This window comes from Parasteatoda tepidariorum, chromosome 6 (genome assembly GCF_043381705.1).
Source record: "Parasteatoda tepidariorum isolate YZ-2023 chromosome 6, CAS_Ptep_4.0, whole genome shotgun sequence".
NCBI classification, from domain to species: Eukaryota; Metazoa; Arthropoda; class Arachnida; order Araneae; family Theridiidae; genus Parasteatoda; species Parasteatoda tepidariorum.
Window position 1 is genome coordinate 44,513,170 of NC_092209.1, and position 25,434 is coordinate 44,538,603.

Here is a 25,434-nt window from a genome sequence, read left to right on the forward strand (position 1 = left end):
ACAAAATCGGACAAAGTGCAGTCCAATCAAACACCCAGCCCTTTGAACATATTATCATACTCCGGCAGAGGTCGTGGTGTGCTGAAGATTAAACTCCCCACACCACGGAGGTAACAACTAATTTATTCTAAATTATGCATAGTAACAAGTAATTATACAAGCAATTGACGTAAATTATGAAGGTAAATTAAAAATGCATACATAATTAAAATACTTTTAATGCATATACATGATGCTTGGGTAGAATGCCAAAAAGTATCTGAACTCTTGACGCTGGGTTTGAATACCGGTGATAAGTAGTTTATTCTTATATTGCGTTCGGCCCGCACTGATCACAATACTATCACAAAATGTCAGAAGACAGATCACAAGTTAGAGTCTTATTGTTGTTCATCTAACCCGGTAATTTTTCCAGGTTTCCAATAAATATTGGATAATTTAGTTTCTCTCTATATTGAAAAATCGTAAAAATCCACCAACGCTGCTGTTTTTAGGTTTAAACCTAACGTTACATTTTATTTTAATAATTAAAAACAATAAGGCGAAAAGCTTGGAACTTCTTAGGTATGTAGATAAATGTACAGAGCGTACAATGTACTAAAAATGTTAGCAGTTCATAATCAGTTCAAAATAATTAAATGATAAGCTTATAGAACATGTGGATTGCTGTGAAGGCCGTAGGAATGTAACTGCAGTGTTGAAATTTGGCATGCTTTGTAGGTTTATTATTATAGTTACTAATGAAAAGGAAAATTTGCTCGAATGTATGCTGTTAATGAAAAACATCTACAAAATTTCTTATCTATTTTACGAACAATATTTTGATGCTTGTGCAATTTCAATTTAATTAAGTCTCAGTTATCATTGTCTTACAAATTGAATAAAACTTACATTTGAACCACCAACAATTGCATTTCCAAGACTTAATTTTCTTTTCATTCCACCTGAGAGATTTTTCACCAACTCATATCTTTTCTCGGTAAACTTCAAAATTTCCAAGACTTTAAGTGATTCAGACTCAAGATTTCTCCATGGCACCCCTTTTAACTAGACAAATAGATTGGAATAGTTTTAATTTTCATTAAAAAAAAAACAAGTAAAAATGTAACTAAATTCGATCAAATAACAGTGAATGTTTTTTCACATAAAATTTAATTAGGTAATTTGCATCTTTCGAAAATCTAGAATTTTCAAAATAAGAATGAAATTAATTATTTATCTAGCCGAAATTTTTTAATTTTGATGATTTTTCTCGGATAAGATGTTAAAACTAGCATAGCAGCTTTTTAAACAATTAAATTAATTTTGACTACACTTGTCTGAAATATAAAACTTTTTCTTCCTTATTACCACCTATATTTTTAGAAATTAAGTCTAGCGGAGTTTTATAAGTTCACATTTTTCTCATCGTTCAAAAATGTTACCTTATTACCAAGAATTTTGAGATTTAATGGGGATTCTGAATAAATAGATGAATCTCCAAAAAGCTACGGAAGAACACTTAAAATAGATTTGGTGTGGAAGAATTGCTCATAATTGAAAACAACATAAGTTACGCATCTACGTAACATCTAATAATATGTTATAATATCTACATAAGGTTAAATATTTCAAGAAATATCACAACTTGATTTTTATTTGCCTGTCCAGGAAAATTTCACATATCATACCTTAACTACCCGGAATCTAAGCATATGATACGAAAATAAAAAGAAACTATTTCACTCTTATAAACAATTCGATAATACAGTTAAAACTAGTTTGAGAAAACCACCGGTACCAATATACATGTTGGGCTCTGCGATAATAAAGCATTCCTGCTACTATAGTTTTTATCAAATTTTAAAAATAAACATTTAAAGTATTATAAAAATAAAAATAAAAAGTTTCTCAAATCAATTCATCAATCAATTCAACTGAAGAGAGTAAAAGAGGGTGACGAAAATCCATACACTGTGAAGAAAAAAAAGGAATCTCCTAAAATTTGTGATTTCAGACCAGCAGTTGGACTGGATGTGCGAACTGTAAGACTTACGAAGTAAATCCGTAACCTCAAAGAGTTCTTACTCATACATGAAAAAAGTTTCCTTCGAAAGTTACAAAATAAATCTATAGTAGCAAGAGCTTTTAAAAATACAAAAACAAGTTTCCTCCTCAAAAGGTACCAAAAGAAAATAGTAGTCTCAACGGATTTTTACCACTCAAGTTTGCTCTGTGAAAGTTATGAAATAAATCTGTATTTGCACTAAATACGGATATTTTACGCCAGCATTGTGGTCTGAGCTATTCGGGAGCAGAATTCGTACGACCAGTCACAACTGGGATTCGAACCCCTCCAAACCAATAGGAGGAGTATGCTCTATCCCCTTAGTCGAAGCAGCTTGATTGCTTTTTATGAAGAAAAACTTTTTTTTAACGCCTTACTTATTGAAATCATATTCAAACGTAAAATTTTTTCAATGTATCTAAAGAAACATAATAAGGTCATAATATCAATTTGACAATGAAATAAGATTGCAGTTATCTGATTGTTTAATTTATTTATTTGCAGGTTCAAAACCATAAAAGAATGGCTGAGAAGAGCAAATATAGAAAATAATTAAAAAAATTATTTGAAAAAAGGTAAAGTTATCAGACAGTAAGCGAAACTGCAGGGTAAGAACAAGAATTAGAACTGGTGGTTTTAATCTGTTAATTATCAAAGAGAAAAACCATTTAGTCAACAAAACATCTTCAAACTGTCAAACATACTGAGAAAATCCAGAATTATTTTTTACTGTAGTTATCCAGAGATATTTTTTAGTGTATTCTACTCATTACAAAAGCTAATTTCATTTATTATTTACTCAATAATATGAACATAAATGAAGCTTTATCTTAAATATTTACCCCAGCAAATATTTTTAAATGTTCTTCTGCAGTTAAAGTGTCAAATAAAACATTGTGTTGTGGGCACACACCAAGCCCCCGTCGAGCACCATGAGTATCAGACAAAATATCCACGCCGTTAATTGATGCTGAACCACTAGAAGGGGTATAAAGACCTAAAACAAGAATAAATAGTTAGGAATATCTAATTAAAATCCAAAAATGAACCTGGATACATGATCCATTTTAATTTTTAAAACAAAAATGCGAATTGAGCTTTTATTTATTACATGAAAAAATACTAATTAAATACACGAAATGGGATACATGAATTAATTCAACATGAAATCTAAATACAGTACGAATCAGAACAAAGAAAAAAAAATTTACGAATCATTTAATTTAAGAATAAAAAGGGGGAGCGGAAAATACTTAAATCATTCATAGAGATTTAAAATTTGTTGTAAGTTTGATTTTAAATTAATGTTTCTTTTTTATTTATGTAAACACAAACTTTTGTTATGATTAACAAACAATAGCAACTTTGAAGAAATATCATTTACACTAAAACCTCGAATATTCGACTACAGACCATCCAATCGATCGAATATTCGACACCTCTTTCGGTGCATGTTTAACACATTCCGATTCACATTTCATTAATATCAGCTAAAGTTATCCAATTACTGTTTCATCTTCAGATTTTGTGCCATAAGAACCCTCATTCAACTCAGTTTAATCCAATTAACAGATACTGTGACGACAATTCCGAAAAGAAATGTATCAATAATTTATTTTCTTATTTTATACCTTATTGTATTTATGCTAAAAAATAAAGCACGAGTAAGGTTTTCTTAAATCTATTATTTTCACTGATTGTTTTGAGTAATTTCGATCTAGGTTTAGAAAAAGAATTAGATTAGAATTTCGCTCTTACAAAAGCGATTTAAAAAGGTCCCCTGATTATCCTATTTCAATTTTTCGATGTCTTTGGGAGTCGTATAATCGGTATTCTGCTGATAATGTAGAAAGAGGCACGTAAGAAAAAAAAACATGTTTTACTTACTTAACTAATAAAAAATCATCAATATGTTACAATATTGATACAATATGTAATTTAGAATTTTTTTATATATACACCGAAGAGCCATTACATTATGACCACCCTCCATCTATAACAATGGGCTCGCCCAGGTTTTCATGGTTTCTCGCCCAGGAACAATGCTTTCATAGGGCACATTAGGACATATAATCCTCATAGAACAATCCCTGACGTCTGTAAGCTACATGAACATAGTTCACCCATTCATGGCAGCAGTTTTTCCTGCGGGGGATGGCGTTTACCATCAGGATGATGCACCATGTCATAAGGGTCGAATCGTCATGGATTGGTTCGAGGAACATTCCAGTGACTTTCAAGTCATGTCTTGGCCCCCAAATTCAGTTGACCTTAATCCAATAGAGCATTTGTGGTCCTACTTGGAAAACCAAATTCGTGCTGCCAGGCTACCCCCTCGCAATGTGAGGGAATTGCAGGACCAATTGGTGAGCGCTTGGTACCAGATACCTCAGACTACCTATCAGCATCTTGTGGAATCAATGCCACGGCGGGTGCCGGCAGTTTTGAGGGCTAAAGGTGGTCCTACATGTTATTAGCAGGGTAGTCATAATGTAATGGCTCTTCGGTGCATATCACTCAAATAACCACTCAAAAAAGAATTGAATCTAGTTCTAGAATCTAGTAGTTGAATATTACTTAATAATGCACACAATTCAATCTAAGAAGTTGAATATTGTTGTTTTTAAATTTATTCTCAAAGAATATTTATAAAAAAATCATTTGTTTCATTATTCAGGGCAAAAAAAGCTCTTTTTTTTTCAAATTTAGGCTTAAACTGATTGAAGGAGACCTATGGGGACAAGCATACTGAAAAGTGAAAATATTTTTAAGTTTAGGTTACATAAAGTGTTTATTAATTCATAAACAATCTTACCAGTAAGTATGTTGATGGTAGTAGTTTTTCCTGCCCCATTATGACCCAGTAAAGCTGTTATTTGTCCTTGGTATATATTTAGAGACAAATTTTTGACTTCCATCTTCGTCTGAAAGTTCACTTGAAATCCCTAAGAAACCAGTTGATGCAATTTACATAAAATACGATTTTTATATAGATGCTGATATTAAATATATTCAATAAATGACGAGATAAGTGATTTTTCACAAGATTTTTTTTAAAAACTCAGATCTATTGCCCGGAGTCTTTTTATGCTGCAATATTCCATTAGTGCTGCATTAGCCATGCTTGTAAAACTCCTTTGTTCATAACTCAAATCGATCGTCGAATTCTGTCCTACACACTATTGTCTTGTTTCAACTGTTATACCCAGCGGATATTTTTTTAACCCCTAAAAAACTTGGATGTCACGAAACGGCAAATCTAAAATGTAAGAAAATATGGGGCTGAGGTCCCAGCAGATTAATCCATGCTTCAAGTATTTTTCGATGAGTTTCTTGTGCTCAATCAAGCTCATTGGCACATAAATTTTTCTAATTACAATATTCCCTCCAGTTGTAAAACAGTACTTGATTATACGCTTCCAATTTGTCCAAAAACATTTGCTGACACTTCAGTAAATTGAAAATATCCATCTCACCTGGATAGTGTTGATCTATCATCTTCAATTGACTTCATTTATTTGATAAGTTAAAAAAAGCACTGAGACCAAAGATTTTAAAACGAATGAAATCAAAAATGCAAGGGAAAATCAAGTCACGAGCCAAAGAAGATCCTAGACAATGAAATTCCATCACCTCAATGAGATACAAGCCAAAATAATATTAGACGGCAGATTTGAATTTAGTAAAATGAATAATAATGTGAAGAACTATAATTTTTTATAATATACTGACTACATTTGAATTTGTCATGAATTTACGCTACTTTTTTTTCATTATACTGAAAACAACAGTCATTATACCTACATTTGTTAGTACTTATACACTGCTTATTTTTGTGACAATATTATCACTTTACCAGCCGAACGAGTTGAGTCAGAGTATAAGTTTGAAACCACACATTTTTTTAACTGCTATAACTTACTATTGCCAAACTGGGATATCTCCCTGATTGGTCGAGTACTGATAGTTTGCAAATCAGGGAGATCTCACCAATAGATTGACAAATTGTTAAGATATTAGCATAACATTAAAACGAGTATTTTAGGGAACGAAAAACATAAATATTTATTCTTTGATTATTTATTTATTTAGATAAATAAATAGATAGATAGGTAACAATTTAAAAAAAATGTTCATGTTTAAGAAAAAATGTTAATTAAGAACAAATAAAAAAAATTCTTAACATTACAATAATTAAAAAAAATTCTAGTCGTTGTAGCATCAAATTGATTTCATACACGAGAGAAATTACTTTAGATGTAAAGTGTTTAATAAGAATGATCTACGATAGGTATTGACTAATTGTTTGTTATGCATTTTATTCAAATAACAATTCCAACTATACCATCAATGCAAAATGCATGAAGCTAGCACTGAATTCGCTTAAAGTCATTTTAGTTGCAAAATTATTGAAATACATTCGAAATGAGAAGGATAAAATGTTTAAAAACAGAATTGTGGAAAAATAACAATAGAATGCATAAAATAATAAATTTATTCCTTACGTTCGGTATAAATGTAACAATATGTTTAATTAGTATCGTATTTAATTAGTATCGTATTTAATCGTATTTACCTTAGATAAATTTCTGATCTCCACTCCCCGGGAAATTCCAGTAGGCTCCTCTTCAAAATATTCTTCATCCTGATCTTTCCCTTTCATTGCGTCTAAATCATCAAATTCAGGTTTTACACCACACCAGTAACTTTTCTAATAACAATAATAAGCCGTTAGATTCTCTGAGATAAAGGAACTTCATATTTCTCAAGAATGTTTATAACTAAATATTACACTTAACTGTAAACATAAAATAAAAGGGCTGATGAACACCAGGTTGCCATGGCCAAACCTTGTCAAAATACCAAAGCATAAAAGAATACAAACAGCACGACAGTACCATCATTCCCAAAACCATTGCCATATTTATATCAGGACTGATTGCGTAATCTGTAATATTGGACCAACTAAAACCATCCCCTGTAAAAAAAAATAATAATAATAATTTACTTCAATGATTTCAATAAGTACTTCAATGAAATCATTGAATAGCCAACTTTGTGGATTTGCAATAGATTTTAATAACAAGGAAAAGACAAATTTAATAAAAAAACAGTTGAAAAAATCCAATCATTGCAAAATTCAATGTAAAATTTTAAAGCCATTTTGTTTAAAATAATTAAGAATTTATTTTCTGCGATCGTTTTTAGATAAATTTAAGACTCAGTATTAAACCTTCATAAATAACAATTTTCTAAAAGTTTTTAAAAGAATTCTTTTATTTCATATAATCTGATATTAAACATTTTTATATTCTGAAGGTATTTTGGATTTTAAAATTTATATTTAAAAAATTATTCACTCCAAAACGTGAAACTCTGAAATAAATTCAAATTAGCAGTAAACCTAAAGAAATCTGAAATAAATTATTATAAAATCATCAAAATGCTTCTTAATTGGTTTTTCTTAGGATTGAGAGATATTCTTTTAAAGATATGATCCACATTCGAAAAAAAATTAATTATTGCTAGGAGAAAGTTTATTGCATAAATTAATGGGTTGTATAAACAATTTCGGCACATCTGTACCACGTTAAATTTTTTCTCAGTATTCGCCCTCTCAAGAATATTTCTTGAGTAAAAATGATCAATTATATCATTAATTCACATGCTTCCTTTCAAAAAATTCAGAATTACTTGTGCAAAAACACATAGTTATAATTTTTAACTCGTGAAATGACATGCTGGGCACTAAGTACTAATCTCGTGATGCAGAAGTCTCATAACCCTCGAAATGAACTGTTCTTACTATATGAGTATGTGCGCTTAAGAACCTAATTGGTGAAATATTCACCTATCTTCACCCAGTGAAAAATTTACCATTAGACTACTACTGTTTGTCCTTCCAGACATTCGTCTGGAGCTGTGGCGGTGACTATGGTAATAAGGTATGATTATTTCAAGTAGGGGTGCGGGATCCCTCTTTAGGACTGGTTTCGGCGAGAGAAAAGGAGACCTCTTCATCGAAGCTACCTTCCCTAAAAATGCCCTCTTCTTGTTTCCATAGTACTAGACTGTCGCAGACTTTGGGGCCGGAAGAGTACCTATATTAGGCAAACAGTAGTAAACTTTTATGTTTGTGACGTAGCTAAGTTAATTGTTAGCTCAGCTAAAAACCAAAACGTAAATATTTACCTCATATTTGTTCTGAATATTAAAAAAAAACCGGTTTTAAAACGTGCGAAGAGGTTTCTCCCTTCCTCAAAAATACACAAAGCAGAGTTCAATATGTAACTTGAACCGGTTGTACCCCTTTTAAGAAGGGGCAGATTTATATTGACAACGAGACAGTTAACAGTTCCGGTTGTATATTAGGTTCTCATTCGCGTGCAAATTTTGTTTATATATATTGACATAGCGTTAGTTAGGATACAACTGTAATCATGAAAAGGTTAGATATGTCTGTTAAACAAAATAAGAGGGTTTACCTGCTCTATAAAACTGTTGACAGAGTAATGTAGAACAGCTAAAGTTGAGAGTTTGGTTTATATCGCGCAAATGGTATAATAAATTAAACAAAAACTAAATTTCTGCGCTCGCTAGATTTTGTGTATGCGAGAAAATAGTAAGTTAAAAAGTAATATAGAATGTTTGATTTAATATTAAATGTCAATTACCTTGCGTATATCAATGTGAAAATTGTGATTTTACGAAGCACAAAAAAAGAAAAGCTGTACCCTTTCGAATAAAATCTACAAACAGAACTTTCCACGCTTCGAAACAACCCATGTAACGACGTATTATTCGTATCAATGTGCGTTTGTTGTATTTTCTTACAAAATAGAGTATGTTCTACGAGTTTGTAATCTACCACACCAATCGAGAGATATAAATTTATTCCCTAGGGTGGCACTTTTAACCGATTCTTATGGTATTTCCAAATTATTTTAATTAAATATTATGTATTCTTCCATGTACGAAAGTTGAGAAGTTGTTAAGCTTATTGCTGAACATCTTGTACAGTGCGCTGAGGGAAAAAAACGGAACACTCTGATTAACTTTTGATTTCAAGAATCGAACTTTCACCTACAAGAATTCGAACTTAATAGTTTAAAGAGGTGATCTCAAATAGGATAATAACAAATAATTATTAAAAACTACTATTGTATTTCATGATTGTGTATAAAAAAAGCTTCGGTTTACTTAAAAAGTTCTCGAGATGTGCCTAAATAAGCAAGAAGAAAAACTAACATTAAGGGATCCTCCTGACGAAACTAATGAGACCATATTTCCCTTATTGCGGCTATCTCCTATATTTTGATGTATAGGAAGCCATATAAGTTGAAAAAAACATATGTTTATTCAGAAAAGGTTCATTGTGTCAGGTTCGTGACTTAAAATATTGTCTGCACTAATTAATTAGTATGGATTAAGTCATCACTTTAATTTATTAAGATTGAGTTCTTGTAAGAGAAAATTGAATTATTAGATCAAAATATTCAAGGTGTTCCAGTTTTTTTAATTATTATTGCTAGTTTTATTTTATTTTATAACCGTCGTTGAACAGATGACAATATTTTTGAGTTTACAACTACAAATGTTCAATTCTGACTCCTTGTAATTTTGAAAGCAATTCAGAATACAAGGAAACTCCTAAATCAAGTATAGGGTGAAATTTTCCTTCGTAAGGGACTTTATGGTGGAACTAACCAGCTTTTCCGTTACATGGAGAGGAAAACCAAGAAAATCTCACATGGTTAACCTGACTGCAAAAGAGACTCTAACGGATGATCCATCTACCACTGTCAGCATTGTTACGTCAGCATTGTTGTCAGTGCGAACCGGGTACGGAATACGCATCAACCAGCCATGGCTGGGATTCGAACCTGGTTCACCTCATTGGGAGGCAAACGCTCCATCTCCTTAGCCACCACGGCTCTATTACAAGCTTTAGTTTGAAGCTTATTTATTTTGGCTGCTATTGCTTGGGTAACTTCTTTATTTTCTTTCTATTAGGTTGTTCAGTTTATTGATGGGCTATACATTAACCTAACATTAGGAGGCCTGTACATTAAAAACACAACAAGACCACGTAAATATATAAACAGCATTGTATAGATATGATGATGCATAACAATTGGATGGTTAAACATTTGCTTTGCATCACAACCAATCGCGAGTCTTAAACTCGTTTCAACCTCTTTGAACAAACTTATATAGAAAAATCCGTATCACTGTTATTTATGATATAGCACTAGTACTTATGATAATGAGTATTAGTAAATTTTATTAAGAATACATAGAAATGTGTTACACAATATTTTAAAGAAAAAAATTTAGTCTTACCCCATTGTTTCTGTACAGATATCATGCCAAACACAGTTAATAAACTGCCAGTTGGAAGCAAGCACATCGCCAGTTTAGCAGACAGAGACAAATCAAAGTAATTTGTTTGTATATTCATCAAGAAATACTTTTGCATTAATAAATTAAATGATGTATCCCATAAGATTATAAATGCTATGATTGCGAAGACAGCTAAAATTAGAAGAAGAAAAAATCATTATCATAAGACCTCATTAACAGGAAAATAATCATTTTAAGCACAGAAAAACTTTCAATTTTAAGAAAAATATTGCTTTAAAATAAGTAAAATATTTATTATTAACATTAGATAATTAATATTAATTAATTAATATTTTTTAACTAATATTAATTAATTAATATTAATTAATTAATATTAATTAATCAATATAATTTAATTAATATTAATTAATTAATATTATTTAATTAATATTAATTAATTAGTGTTAATTAATTAATAATAAAAATTGGTGTAACATTTTTAAAGATTGAAAAGAAGTTGTACATATTTGAAAGACATAAGAGAGCTATGTATAAAATATTTATAAGCAAACGTTCACTATACATTTTTCTACGAAAATGTTTTTCTTTAAATGTTTGTCAGTATCAAAAAGAAAAGAAAAACCCATGATTACCATTAATGAAAGCACATGATTACCCAATACATGAAGAAGAAAAATATATTCTGTATATAATGCTTTTTCATGGTTACATTTGTTACAACCAAACTTATGCCACACTAAGTTTAAAAATATCTTAAAAACTGCGGATCTTGTAAAACAAATTTTATATCAAGAAAATAAACGTTTTATACCTCGATTGAAGAATATTGTGAATGTCATGCAAAAAAGTATCGCACTGATTATATACAGCAGGAGTATCAGAAATATGAGAAAAAAATCTGTGTTGGCTAAAAAGACGAATCCAGTTTTCAATGGAGACTTATAAATTATGGAGATGCTTAAGACTGTCAGTAGACCCACTATAAAATAGTTTAAAAATGTGCTTATCCAATACACTGTGTTTGTCATTCCCATCATCTTCATAAGTTCCTGAAAAAGTAACACAATAAAATTAATAAATGTTAGATTTTCCGAAGTGAAATGTAGATATGCATTAGAAGGTTTAATAGATAGTAGCGAAAGCAGCACCATCCATCAAGTTTTAAGTAACTGTAATTTGAAGTACGCAGAAAAATTAAATATGAGTGATCAATCAGTCAACGTAGAATGAGTAAAAGGAATTCAAAGCCATGCTAAGATAGATGCATCTGAAGCAGAACAATGTACAATAGTACGACTTCGATTGGCAGAAGGTGAGGATAGCGCAAACAGTTATGGTCAAATTGATTCTGTTTATGGCACACATTATCCAGGAAAAGCAGCTGTGAACAAATTATGGAAACATTTTCGTGTACAGCCGCGCATCAGTACAAGATCCGCCAAACACTAAACAATATCATCTGATCGTTAAGACACGGTTCCCAGAAGATCACCGAAGTCAAGCATCACTGGTTGCGGTCAGTGTGCAGGTGGGTGACCACTTGGATCAGTTTGTGTAGGGTACGAGGGTGTGCGGTATTGGTCCTCGTTATACTGTTCTACCGTAAAGTGTTCAACTTCGAGTGCAGGTCGTTGGGCTACCGAAGCGGAGGTGACATCCCTTCTGCAGAGACCCAAAATTGTGATGGTATGTCTTCCGATCATCCTCAGGGATGTTTCCTAGATCGTCGCCAATAGCCTATTGTGTAGCTCCAGTGCGACGTAAATGAACTACAACAACTGTTGTTAATGAAATAATTAAAGATAATCGTGAGAGCGATTCACACTGCATTTGATTACCCCAGACGTGAGTCTGATTGTTTAGAAACTACATGCTATATTAACGGCTCGTGCATGTATGAATATCATTAATGCATGATCGCAGGTGTGAATTGCATGCAGTGAGAGTGCTCCATAAGAAATACGACAAGTGTGTCTGGGTAAATTAGTAAATTAGTCCGAGTAAAAAAAACGGTGCATTCACCTTCTGCCACTTAAAATCTAATTTCGAATTGATCTATTCTGAGTTGGACAAACCCTCTAAGACTACTTAACGTTCATCATAATCCTCACGTGAACTGATTAATCAGTTATACTCAATAGATGTAGAAACACTCTTTAACTTCCTTAATAACCTTGAGCGGTGAATTTGCTATTGCTAATATATTTCGGTCACTATTATATGTGTCCATTTTTAATGTGGGCAACCTTTACAATTCTCTCTCCTTTTTCTTAAAAATTAAGCCAGAGAAATTACACTTTTTTCACTCCAAGAAATTTTTGTAAAATTAAGAACTAGATTTGAACGGGCGTCACTCGTCTTCAAGAAAAGAGCCCAGTTTTCGAAATTGTAACGAACTTCAGTAAAATTTGTAGAACTGGCTTTTAAACAAACTCCTTTCATCAAGAAAGAAGTCCAGCAAACGTAAGAATACTTTCCCTTAAAAAGATCTTCACTTTAAGCTGCAAATACTATATTGGCTGTTAAAGAATATAGCTCTGAGGAAAAAAGCTCAAAATACAAACATCAAAGTGATATTAGAACCAATAGAAATGATTCCAAAATCAATGTAAACGTATAGGTAATTTAAAACACGGTATACAATAACACGGTATACTATAAATATTGAATCTTGCTTTGGCATCATAATGGAAATGCTGAAATACGATAAGGCACCATCCGAGAAATTTTAAAATTAGCTTGCAAACTTACTGGAAATTTGGATACCAATTGGGAAATATAATAGGAAGTATTTAAGGTTCATACTGCCTTAATTTTAAAAATAATACCTTTTTTGAAATTCGGTATCTCAGAAACTTTTCAACCAATTTCGCTTATATTTTGTATTTCGCCATGTAAAATTACAATGGCCATGTAAAAAAAAATTATTTTGTATTCGCCATGTAAAATTGAAATTACAATAAAATGGTGTAGAAAATTGTGTACCTTACTATTCAAAAAATTTTCGATTATTATTAAAGAAAATAGTAAAAAATAATGAATATTTCCTAAAATTTATTTTGAATCTGAAATTAACTTTGGATAAATAAATTTTATAAGTGGGTAAAAGAATGTTTTAATTCGCTTTTAATTCTCTTAAAAAAAAGTCCAGAGATATGGCGAAATACGCAAAAAGAAAAGTTATTATTAAGGAGTAAATTATTATTAAGGAAGTTAATTATTATTAAGGAAGTTCATTATTATAAAGTTAGTTAGTAAAATTATTATTAAGGCAGTATACTTTGAACCGCTCAACTGACCAAGCTATTGAAACCATATTTATCAGATTGCGGCTACCCCCTAAATTTTGGGTGTCAGAAATCCGAATCCGTTGAAAAAAAGGGTATGTTTACTCAGAGAAAATACGTTTTTGTGTCTGATTTCGTAACTTAATATTTTCTGCACTAATTAATTAACATAAGTAAAATCACCCGCTAAAAAATCCAAAAAAATCGAATCATTAAATCGAAATTCAATTATTAGATCAAAATCCAATCATTAGATCAAAAGTTATTATTCATATTTATGCATGGTTTTTTATAACTGTACACGGTGCTTTGCATTCCTAAAATTTTTTTTCTTGATTCTATAACTTTGCCTTCCTCACTAGTTGTTCGTCAGAATTTTATTGTTTCTTTTACGTGCTTAATATTGATTAGCAATCCTAACTGTTCAAACTCTTAAGAATTTTATTTTTAACAAGGATTCTAAAAATATACATTGAGGGTGGTGATTTACAAAAAAAATAATGATTAATAAAACATTTCTGGTGCAAATAGACTCTACTTACTTTCGAACCGTTGGACTTTTCCTCTATGACTCTTCTTATCAGATTTAACATAAAAACAAAGTATCCATAGTTAATAAGCATAGGTACAATATCTAGGCCAGATGAAGCTTTTCTGTGATCTGGAATGGGAAATCTTTGCAACCTCACCTAAAGAGATTTAAATTATAACTAAAATATGGACAGTAATTAAGCGTTTGTGATACATTAAGTAAATTAGACAATTAAGAATAAGTAGTTTTATATCATTGGATGGAAATTGACAAGTAGGCAAAATTATAAAGATAAAATGAGTAACCTTAAAACCTATAACACAGAATTTTTTGAAGCATATTTTTTATACTTCTTTCATTATTTTGTATTCGTTTATCTCAAAATAAGTGAAAAATGTTATATTTAGCATTTTAATAATTTATGGTTGTAGAAAACAGCATGAAACATCCTTTCTTTTTTTTCGTAAAGATAAAGTTTTCCAAACACGGCTCACTTCCAAATAGCAATTTATCAAATGTTTACTTATTTGCAGTTATTTAGATCTAAAAGAAGCAGTTATTCATCTTTAAAATTTCTTCAATATACAAAATCAATTATTGTCAAATTTTTGAATATGAATAAATAAAAAAAATTTTCAAACTTTTTTTTTTGAATTTTATATTTTAGTACAAACGTAATTCCGAAAATCTAACATATTTTTCAGTAACTATTGAATTGTTTTTATATAATTTTGCTTGTAATTATGGCGTCAGAAAAAAATATATATAAAAGGGACACCAATGTACAATCTACGTCAAAGATTTAAACATTATTAACCCACACAGTACTGATCAATTTTAAAATTAAACAACATAATTAATCTCTTTAGACACTCTCATTACTCTTTAGACAATATAATTAATCTCCTTAGACACTCTCATTACTCTTTCGACAACATAATTAATCTCTTTAGACCCTCTCATTACTCTTTAGACAATATAATTAATCTCTTTAGACACTCTCATTATTATTTAGACAATATAATTAATAAGTTCCACTTTTTACAAACTTGGAATTTTTAAAACAAACCTAACCTTAGAATCGTTTCCAAATTGACACTTTATACGCTTTCGGATACACTGGAACAATTCACTTGAACAATACACTGGAAAATTTACTGCTTATATGGGAATCACAGTGTTTTAAACCAAGAAGGTGATTAAATAAACACTCATCTAAAAAATTTGAAAGTGAATTCTATTTCCTATTGCATATGTAAGTATTTCATAGTATAAGCTTTTCACACAAACTTAACGCTTTCTTTTGTGTATTCTGGAAAAAAGTTTCTGCCCAGAAAAAAAGAGTCTTCCGAGTATAAAATTGGTTACATCCGATGAGTAATGCTTAATTCGTCCTGACACTGATAAAATTTTTTTTAAATATATATATACTTAGAAATAATTTGAGTCAAATTTATGTCAAAAAAGCAACTTTTGTGAGCTGATCTAAAATTCTGAGCTTTTCTAAAACTGTATTATATAATCTTATTTGCTAGATTATAAACATTTTTAGAACAGCCAATAAAAAAAAACATCAATGACTAACAAATTAAGAGATGAGTGGTTAAAAATTATTTCCTCTTTATTTGCAATTGGTTTTGCAGCTACTTGGATCTCATATTAAAGAATTCAAGATTACCTATATTGTTTAGTTAATTGTTTAGTTTATTGTTAACTTGCATGTTTAGTTTACTGTTAATTTATATATTTTGTTTATTTTTAACTTTAAATGATTTTTATTATATAAGAACGTCTTATATTTTTATTTTTAACAAACCTTATAATCTATCGGATTATTTGGATCCATTTTTGAATCGATAAAAGTTTCTTCAACAGATGCTTGCCATGTAAGGAAAGTAGTATCTTTATAATCTGTAAAAATTATAAAAATTTTCATTAGTACGGATGTATTTATTTGATGCTGTTGGTGTAGTACAATAATAAAGATATCAGTAAATTTCATCTGTACATAAAGTAGGTAATTTATAATCTAAATAAAATCTAAGAAAACATTGATTATAATGTAATTTAATTTTCTCTATACATGGTGTAAGAAAGTTTGGATACGGTCAAATATCTCAAGAAATATACATCGGATCGAAAATAAGAAAATAGTCATAATTCAATATTTTTTAAAAGTTATCCAATGATACTAAACTCGACTTTTCCCAGGCGAGGAGAGGCAACTTTTAAATCTTAAATATGAACCCCTATTTGAGTTGTAGGCTTGTGCACTTTGCTTCGCAACAGAGCTTTAAATTGAATAAAATACAAGGAGATGCAGAGCTGTAAATTGAATAAAATTGAATAAAATACGTATTGCGAAACCCATCAGATTTAAAAACATAAAAATAGATGCGTTTGAAAACAAAATTTGATTTTTCCATTTTGTTTTTCACAAAAAACACCGAAATTTTTTAATTCTTTTTTTTTTCAATCTGATGCGTCTCGAAATACCACCATTTTAAACAGTTTGTGCCCAAAATTAATTATCTCGGTCATATCGATATCAGTAAAACAAAATGCATAAACTCTATAACTCAAATAGGGTTACTTTTTTCTGGAGAACCTAAATCTGCAATAAAAAACAGCATCTGCAATAAAAATCTGCAAATAAAAAATGAATCTGCAATAAAAGATGCATATTTAAGATTTATAAGTAGCTCCTCACCCCACCACCAGTTGCGGGGGTGAAAGATCGAGTTTGGTATCATTAGATAGCTTTTAAAAAATATTGAATGCGTCTAATTTCACTTTTCCGATGTACATTTATCAAGATATTTGACCGTTTTCAAGCTTTTTTACATCATGTATATGAGCTATAGACAAAATTTAACATGTAAGTACATTCTTTAAATTGTTTTTGTAAAATAATTCTTAATACATTCTTTAAATTGTTTTGTTAAATTTTTTAATTGTAAAGAAAGTAAATTCTTTAAACTTGTTTACCCATTCCTAAAATAGTTTTTTTTAAATATTTTAAGTATTTTCATTTTTTTTATGATATTTTTTCTAGAACAAAATGCTATTTTCTTTCACGTGAGCTATAGAATATCTCAAATCTTATAAGACATACAAAGCTGACAGTTTTGCTAATAAATAAGTAGTTTAAGATAATATCAAGATTAATGTAACTTGATAATATTCTTAACAAATGGCAGTCATAGCAATATATAAGTTATATTTTATGGAGCAAAAGTTTTTTTAGAATTTTTTTTAGTGTTTTGATACATGACTAAAGGCGAAATGTACAAAACCGCACTATCATTTTTACGGAAAATAAAAAAATAAAGTAAATTTATTTTAACTTACATATCCATTCTTAAAATTGCTTTTTTTTTAAAGCATCTAAGTATTTATTCATATTTTTATTAAATATTTCAGGGAGAAGATGCTACTTTCTTTCCCGTGAACTATAGAATTGTCCAAATCCTGTAACGCACACAACTCCGACAGTTTTTCCACTAAATTTACTGCATAAGATTATCTGATGTCTAGGAATTCAATGAAAAGGTTTTAATAATGTGAATTCTATTTACGTAGAAAAGTAGTGAGTGTTTTGTGCATATAATGGAATTCAAAATTAGCTCCTTTTAACTTGCTCACCTTTTGAGAGGTGCCAATAACGTTAATGAGCAATAAAGTTAATAATAATCTTTACTAATTAATCAGAATTCAGAATGTCCCCAGAACCTATGTAAAAGATCAATCATTAGATTAAAAATTCAATGCTTTTTATAATGTACTATAGGAAAAAAAACTAAATTTTTTTGTCTCTTGTTTAACTGTTACAACTTTAGACAAAAATGTGATCACAGGTTGCCCATTGGCAAAATGGCTGCTGTCTATTTTTTCCAGCTTAAACTGTAGATTAGAATCTCTGATTCTTAATTAAAACAATAAAAACAAAAATATCGTCCAAATGATTAAATTCTCTTTTATTCACAACTGAAGAAGTACTTATGGGATCTCTCTGGTCCCATATCTCAAAAATAAACTCACCAACTTAATGCATAGCAAAATTAAAAATGAAAAATGAATTCAAAAAAATTATCAAGCAGCAGCTGTCACGCAAGCAATAACGACGCATGCGGACTGTTTACTATTACTTTTAAACACAGTTGAAAAGTGTGATGAGGTCCAAATAAGGAGTGCACTCCATCAAACAACACCCATTTTGCCAATGGGTAAAACGGTAAAAAAAAAATTAATGCACTCTGTTTGGTACAAAACGAAAGACTTTTAAAAATATACCTTCCTAATCGACAGTTAATGACAATAAAATATTGTTCCTTACATAAAATGACAAGAAGAAACTTACTTTCTTGGTGTGAACGATTATAATGAAGAGCTCGGTACTTCTTTGATGTTTCAATCCTACTCCAATTACCATAATCGGCATATCTAATTTTGTAGTCTAGTGATAAAGGTAATTCTTTTTGAGATGGATGAAAGCTGTTGAAAACTGTTCCTAGAATATTCACACTGTTTTTACCAAGTAGCAGATTAAGGCAATATTTCTGTAGTTCTTCTTCGCTATCAACACCTTGAGTTACTAGAATTTCAAAAGAAAATTCAGAATTTGAAAAGAAGATTTCATAAACACAAACATTTGTGTTTATAAGTTCATAAACACTTTTGATGTCACTTACGAAATACTTTTGGTAACATCATCGGAAGAAAAAAAAACTATTACCATAATACCTACAGCAGTACCTGCAGCAGTTCCTATGTTAATATATTTGGTACTTATCAAAAGCCTCACATAATGGCAGGAATTAATTATAAAAATTAATTAATCATGATTAATGTCAATAATAATATGGCAATTATATTACGGTTCCTCCGTTAAACTTACTTCCTGGTGCAAATCTTATTTTTCTTTATTTCAATTACCGTTCATTTTAAATTATTAAGTTCAGTTTTATGGTTAGAAGACTTTAAAAATACTAAGTTGCAGATGCATCCCTCATTTACCATCTGCGTCAATCACTGAACTCTTAAAGAAATAATTAAAATTGGATAATAAAGAAATTAAATAAAAAATTTGATAATAAGGAGAGTACAATTAACATCTTTATTTAAACTCATGTTTGTGAAAATTGCAACACCATGAAGGACTTACGCGAGTGAGCTGAAATTTTCAGGAAATCTTAAGTAGAGCATGATATGCAAATGATTAGAATTTCAGACCCGTAGCGCATGCGTATGCTGAGCAGCGCCCTCTGAACGGCGGATGGATCCGAATAAATAGACGGTTGTAGCAAAGCTAGTATGGTTATCTGCTAGTGGTAAACGTTAGCTTAGTCATTACTTATGCCTATTGGACGAAAGAGAGCGAGATTTCAACAACTTACGGGGTTTAAACAGGGGAGAATCATCGGCCTTCGTGAAGCTGGATTATCTTATCGTACAGTAGCCCCTCGTGTGCAGCGTAACAGCAGCACAGTGATGCGTGTTTGAAAGCAGTGGAAGGACGAGTGTCGGACAACTCGGAAATCTGGGAGTGGACCCCGAAATGTCACGTCAGCTCGTGATGATAGACACTTGTTCGGCGTTGCGCTAACGGACCGTACGGCTCCCTCTAGACAACTAGCAGCACGGTGGCCAATAGCTACAGGTGTTTCATTGTGTGCTTTATCAATTCGTAGACGTCTGCTGCAGCGTGGACTGCGCGCAAGGACTCCTTTATACAGGATCCCCTCACGCTAAACCTTCGCCGCCTGCGGCTGCAATAGGACAACCAGCATAGGGACTGGCGTGCTGATTGGCAGCGTGTCGTGTTTTCTGATGAATCTCGCTTCAATTTGAGGTACCATGATGGCCGCATTCGTGTCAGACGCTATGCCGGTGAATGCCATCTTCCGGAGTGCGTTATCGAACGCCACAGTGGACGAACACCCGGAGTTATGGTCTGGGGTGCCATAGCATATCATGGACGATCTCAATTGCTACGAATTGTGGGTAATCTGAACAGCAACCGGTACATCAGTGAAGTTCTACAGCCCCAAGCTGTTCTCTTCCTTCAAGCCTTGCCAGGTGCTGTATTTCAACAGTACAATGCCCGCCCTCATATTGTTAGGACTGTTCAATCCTTCCTTGCATCGCGACAGGTACAACTTCTTCCTTGGCCGGCGTATTCCCCGGATATGTCACCGATTGAACATGTGTGGGATTTCGTTGGTCGGCGTCTCGCTCGTAATCCTCGCTCTGTTGCTTCTACAGACGAACTTTGGGTACACATGCAAACAGTATGGAATTCTCCTCCTCAGACAGACATTCAAAGTTTGCTTGACTCCATGCCACGTCGTGTAGTAACACTTATGGCGGAGCGTGGTGGCTACATAAAATACTGATTTTGATCTCTTGTTATTGTTTGTTTGCCTTGAAAGTTTAATCATTTATTTGTACCACTACCACTCAACTGTGTATTAAATTTCATTCAATTATGACGATTCCTTCATGGTGTTGCAATTTTCACAAACAGGAGTTTATAATGGAGCTTTTACGCTAGCAAACATTACAAGCATTATCTTTTAAATATTTTAAGTTTAGTAGTTTATAACAATTGCAGTTTATAACAATGGCTAATACTGTTAAAAGTACTAGATTTTATTTATTTGCTATTTGAGTGTATGTAAGCTGTATCATCGATTGCTATGGGGATAATATAGAACAAAATTTTTGTGTAAACAAAAGTGTCATGTTTTTTGTAAAAATGGAGTCAGAATAATGTTATTTTAGTTAAGTGGTAGTTTTCAGAGAGCGACAGATTATTGCTCTTGCTGATAGAGTCGTAACAAATACTAAAACCAATGATAAAAATTCCTGAAACCAATCTGAAAAAAAATCGACAAATTTTTAAAGCATTTATAGGATCAAGTGCTAAAATGGCTCCTTTTTAGCAGCTGATGTTGAAGAGAAGCGTCAAGTTAAAAGAGAACAGTTTGTTATGAACCGTCTGTTCTACGTTTTAATAATGTAATTAAATAATGTAATTTCAATATTCATTCAGAGCTATATCTTAGTATTAAATGTGTTTCATTATTAACCACGATATAATTCTTAAAGAAATTCCACCCAGATGTTGATTCGCGACTATTTTTTACAAAGTTTTTCCTAGCGCAACGTTTCCAGCGCCCTCTAGCTAAACTAAAAAGTGCCTCTGTTATAATTTTGTTTATTTCCGTACTATTGTATCATGAATGAGGATAATAGTTATAACACGAAGGAATTAAACACTTCTCTGAGAGCTACTTTTTACTGAGTTATTAGTTTTAAAATTATGTTTTTCTTGCTTCGCTCTGATAAAAAGTATTAAATGTAGCTTTAATAAATTATTAAATAATGAGCGAATTATGTAAGTGTTCCGAAATCTTTTCATATTGAGCATTCATTTAGGTTAGAAAAATATTTCCCATAGAATTCTAAACCTTCTATCCCAATTTAGTTTATTGCAAGTATTGATTTCAGTTTTATTGTACGTAAAAAGTGCTTCTGTTATATTTTTATTTACTCGTGTTAATTTAATTCTGTCATATAGTAAATTCAGAGAAAAGAAAAAGTCTACATGACAAACGCTTTTTTAAATTTATTCTGTAATTCAAAAAGAGTAATGTTGGGTGTTATTAGCATAAATACATATATTTTATGAAATAATAAATTTAAGTACAAAAAAATCCAGATAAATTAAAATATTTAAAATAAAATCGCAATTTATTTTACAAAATGCACTTTTGTCATCATGAACACCAGACATCTTTAAAGACTTATCATCTAAGCATTTCATAGAACTAAAATAAAGCAAATAGCCAAACGAACTTCACTATACCTCCGAAATCTTCATTAATTGAATTGAAAATACTAATTGAAAACGATAGGCTCATCAATCAAGTTAGCAGTTAAGCTTTTTTACCGTAGCGTGGAGTTAAGATCGTTTGGACTAGTATTACAATTATTAGGAAAAAAAGTCTCCTATTATATGCTCGCAGCGGAAGCTCTTTATATATTCAAGCGGATCCTCTTTATCTATTTCCTTGTGTTATTAACGCATGAATATAATGAATTTTATCATTTAAAACCATAATCATATTTAAATGAAAACAGTGAGTTATCTTTACTTTAGCTTGAGAGCATACACTATTGCAATTTTCATTTTAAAATGAAGGTAAAATAACCGGCAGCAGTCTGTCTTTCCATTTAACCATAAAGTTTACAATAGAGAACTTTTTAACCTTTACAGTTTTGAAACCGTTTACAATAAGTATGGAAAAAAAAACATTAATACGAAATATAAGGTTTTAACCATTTACAACTAGCATGGTTTCAAAACAGTAAAGAAGTAATTTAACTGAACATTGGAGCTAGGCTTTTCGTTGGAAAATAGCTATTAAAATTAGGTTGTGGTTGAGTTGTGTTTCATCAAATGAACTGGGGAAAGTAGTTTAATTAATATATCTGGTTGTTTCATCTATCATAAGAGATGGGAAATACTAGACTTTTTTGTCTTAGGCAGCTTTATTTTGTTGCCATTTATGCGTGAATGAGAGTATGCACTTTATTAGTCCAGTGTCACAAATTAGGGTGAGCAGAACATTGGAAACTCGTCATGTGCAGAAGGGAATGGAGAATAAATTGTGGTGTCAACGCAGGAAGTTGAACCCCCGTTCTGTGGGTCATAAGAGTGGCAGATTAGCTTTCCAGGCTTTAATATACACCCAGCTGCAAGGAACTAAGTGGTTTCATTAGGTGGGTCTATTTGGCACGATAAAATTCTGGTTGTTAAACCGTATTGGGGAAAAGCAATTAATAAGCTGTTTGAATACTGTTTTATTTATGGTTATTTGACTGTTTTGTTTAAATATGGTAAAATAACAATTGAATCGATTGTTATTTAACCATTTTTCCAAGAAATTTCTAACAGTGTACACTAACGACTCGTTTAAACTTACCCCATTTCCTTGTGTAATGTTTAGGATTACTTTCATTGTATTTTTTTACAGCTCTTTCCACAAAATCTTTCGTCACATTATCTGCTGGAGTATACACGAAGTAAATGTCATAGAAGCCAGGAAATTCGAAAGGAGAATAAGGACTGTAAGTTCTGCCCTCTTCCCAGTCTCCTGATTTTTTGAATCTATCAGACCCTGTAAATATATACGCAGCTTTCTGTTCGGATTGTATCATTGGAAATATGCTTGCGATGAACACAGGAATGACGATTTCGAAAAAAGTGACGATATAATGTCGCTTACGTAGAAGAGCTCCTTTGTAAAGCAGTATGAGGAACTGCCGGAAGCTGCTTATTTTAGCCATTGTCTGAAACATAAATTATGATTAGCAAACTATAAGGCAACTTCATAGTTCAATAACAGTACAAAATGAATCCATTAAATTATTCTAAAAAGGACAATAAATGCAAGATTTACATTGAGTTTTTGGTGATTTTTATCAGATCTTAAAAGCATACTAGAAATTTAAATTATTTAATTTTCTAAAACGAATATCTAGCAGTTTCTGTTTATTATTAGCACTTTCTCGTCCGACAAAATAATCACTTGTTATGACAATAAATGAACATAGATCCATACACTTTTAGCTACTACAAAACTACAAAAAAGCATGCGACATTTTAACAGAATAACCTTTGGAACTATAACATAAATTTAACATAATTTTTGGCAATAAGGAACAGTTAAACTAATTTAAAGTAAAACTACAAAAAAGCATGCGACATTTTAACAAAATAACCTTTGGAACTATGACATAAATTTAACATAATTTTTGGCAATAAAGAACAGTTAAATTAATTTAAAGCAAAACTACAAAAAACCATGCGACATTTTAACAGAATAACCTTTGGAACTATGATCCAGAAATCTAGATTTAGCTACGTAAAATTTAAAAAATGAATTTAGTCTTAATGCGTTACATTTTCAAAAACGAGAAAGATTAAATCTTAAATACAAGTTGTAAAAGTATTTTTCACAAAAGAAAAATTTCTAACATCTGTTTACATTTATAAAGTTTAAAATTTTAATATTTTCATCAAAAAGTTAGATTTTGTTGCAAAAAAAATCTATTTTTAGATTTCTACATTTGAGTTAACTAATAATGCAATGTAAAAAAAAACACATAGTACATTTAAAACGTGTTTAGACATTTTTTCTACAAAATAATGGACTGAAACTCATCAAACTTAAGCTGATAGACTTCACTTTTTAATCTAAAGAGCGTTTGGCATTCGGAAGTATTAGTAAACCAGATCATTTAAATAACCATAAAACTTTTGTTCTCTACCCTGCCGAGTAAACTGGTTCTGATTGAATTTGAAGTAAACTTCTGTGTATTTTCTTTAATTTCTTACGTAACTAAACTAAATATAACTATTTTTTAAATGTTTTAAGAAAATTGAGTTTCGTGGTACGAGATGTACTTTCAATGCAAAAGAAAATTAAGCTATCGATAAAAATGTGTGATGTACAGAGTTAGTGCCAATAGTCTTATTCCTTCCAGATATTAGTATCTTTTGCTTAGAAGTAAATTATAAATAATTATTTTAAAAGAATTGTGTGCCTATCTTCTGAATATTATACCTATTTTTCATGTTATTAATTCATCTATAAAATCTTACAAAGTGTGTAATTATTTTTTTATAAGTTTCAGTTCACAATATTGGAAAGATTAATGCAATAGTTTGGTTTCTTTGTTTCAACAATGTAATTTTTTCACATTTCATTTAAACAATCAACTGGAAAAAAAGCATTATTGGAGTATAGTTATAACAATACCTAGATCGAAATAGCTAAGAAATGTATCTAAAGTTTTATTGTTTAAATATTGTTTCCGAAAAAGTTAATTGTTGAGAACAGGAACAAAATCTTTTAAAAACCATTTGTTGGTCATTCTTTTTTGAGCTATACTCAGTGTATGTTGTCAAATTTGACGGCGATTTTGAAAAGCTTTAAAAAAGTGCGATTATGAGTGAATTATTTCACCAAACCTTTACGCCTATCTGGCGAATGCACAGGAAGCAATTTCGTTTGTTTAAACAAGCGATTATTAATCACTGGTTAGACCAGATGATGAAGTATCCTCGGCCTATGCGTAAGCCTATACTTTTTATTTTATTCAAATATTAGCAGTCATGCAATTTATAGAATTTT

At 30.9% G+C, this 25,434-nt stretch overlaps 1 protein-coding gene across 1 annotated transcript in view; it reads right to left on the reverse strand.

Annotated features, from left to right (window-relative positions):
* Nucleotides 1–23,581, reverse strand: part of LOC107446192 (phospholipid-transporting ATPase ABCA3) — a gene marked incomplete in the record, with an annotated part of 116,358 nt that extends 92,777 nt beyond the window's left edge. The window contains 4 exon segments of the mRNA XM_071182298.1: nt 14,241–14,387; nt 16,047–16,141; nt 18,606–18,824; nt 23,221–23,581. Coding sequence (XP_071038399.1) covers nt 14,241–14,387; nt 16,047–16,141; nt 18,606–18,824; nt 23,221–23,455 — 696 coding nt within the window.
* Nucleotides 23,582–25,434: the final 1,853 nt, after the last annotated feature.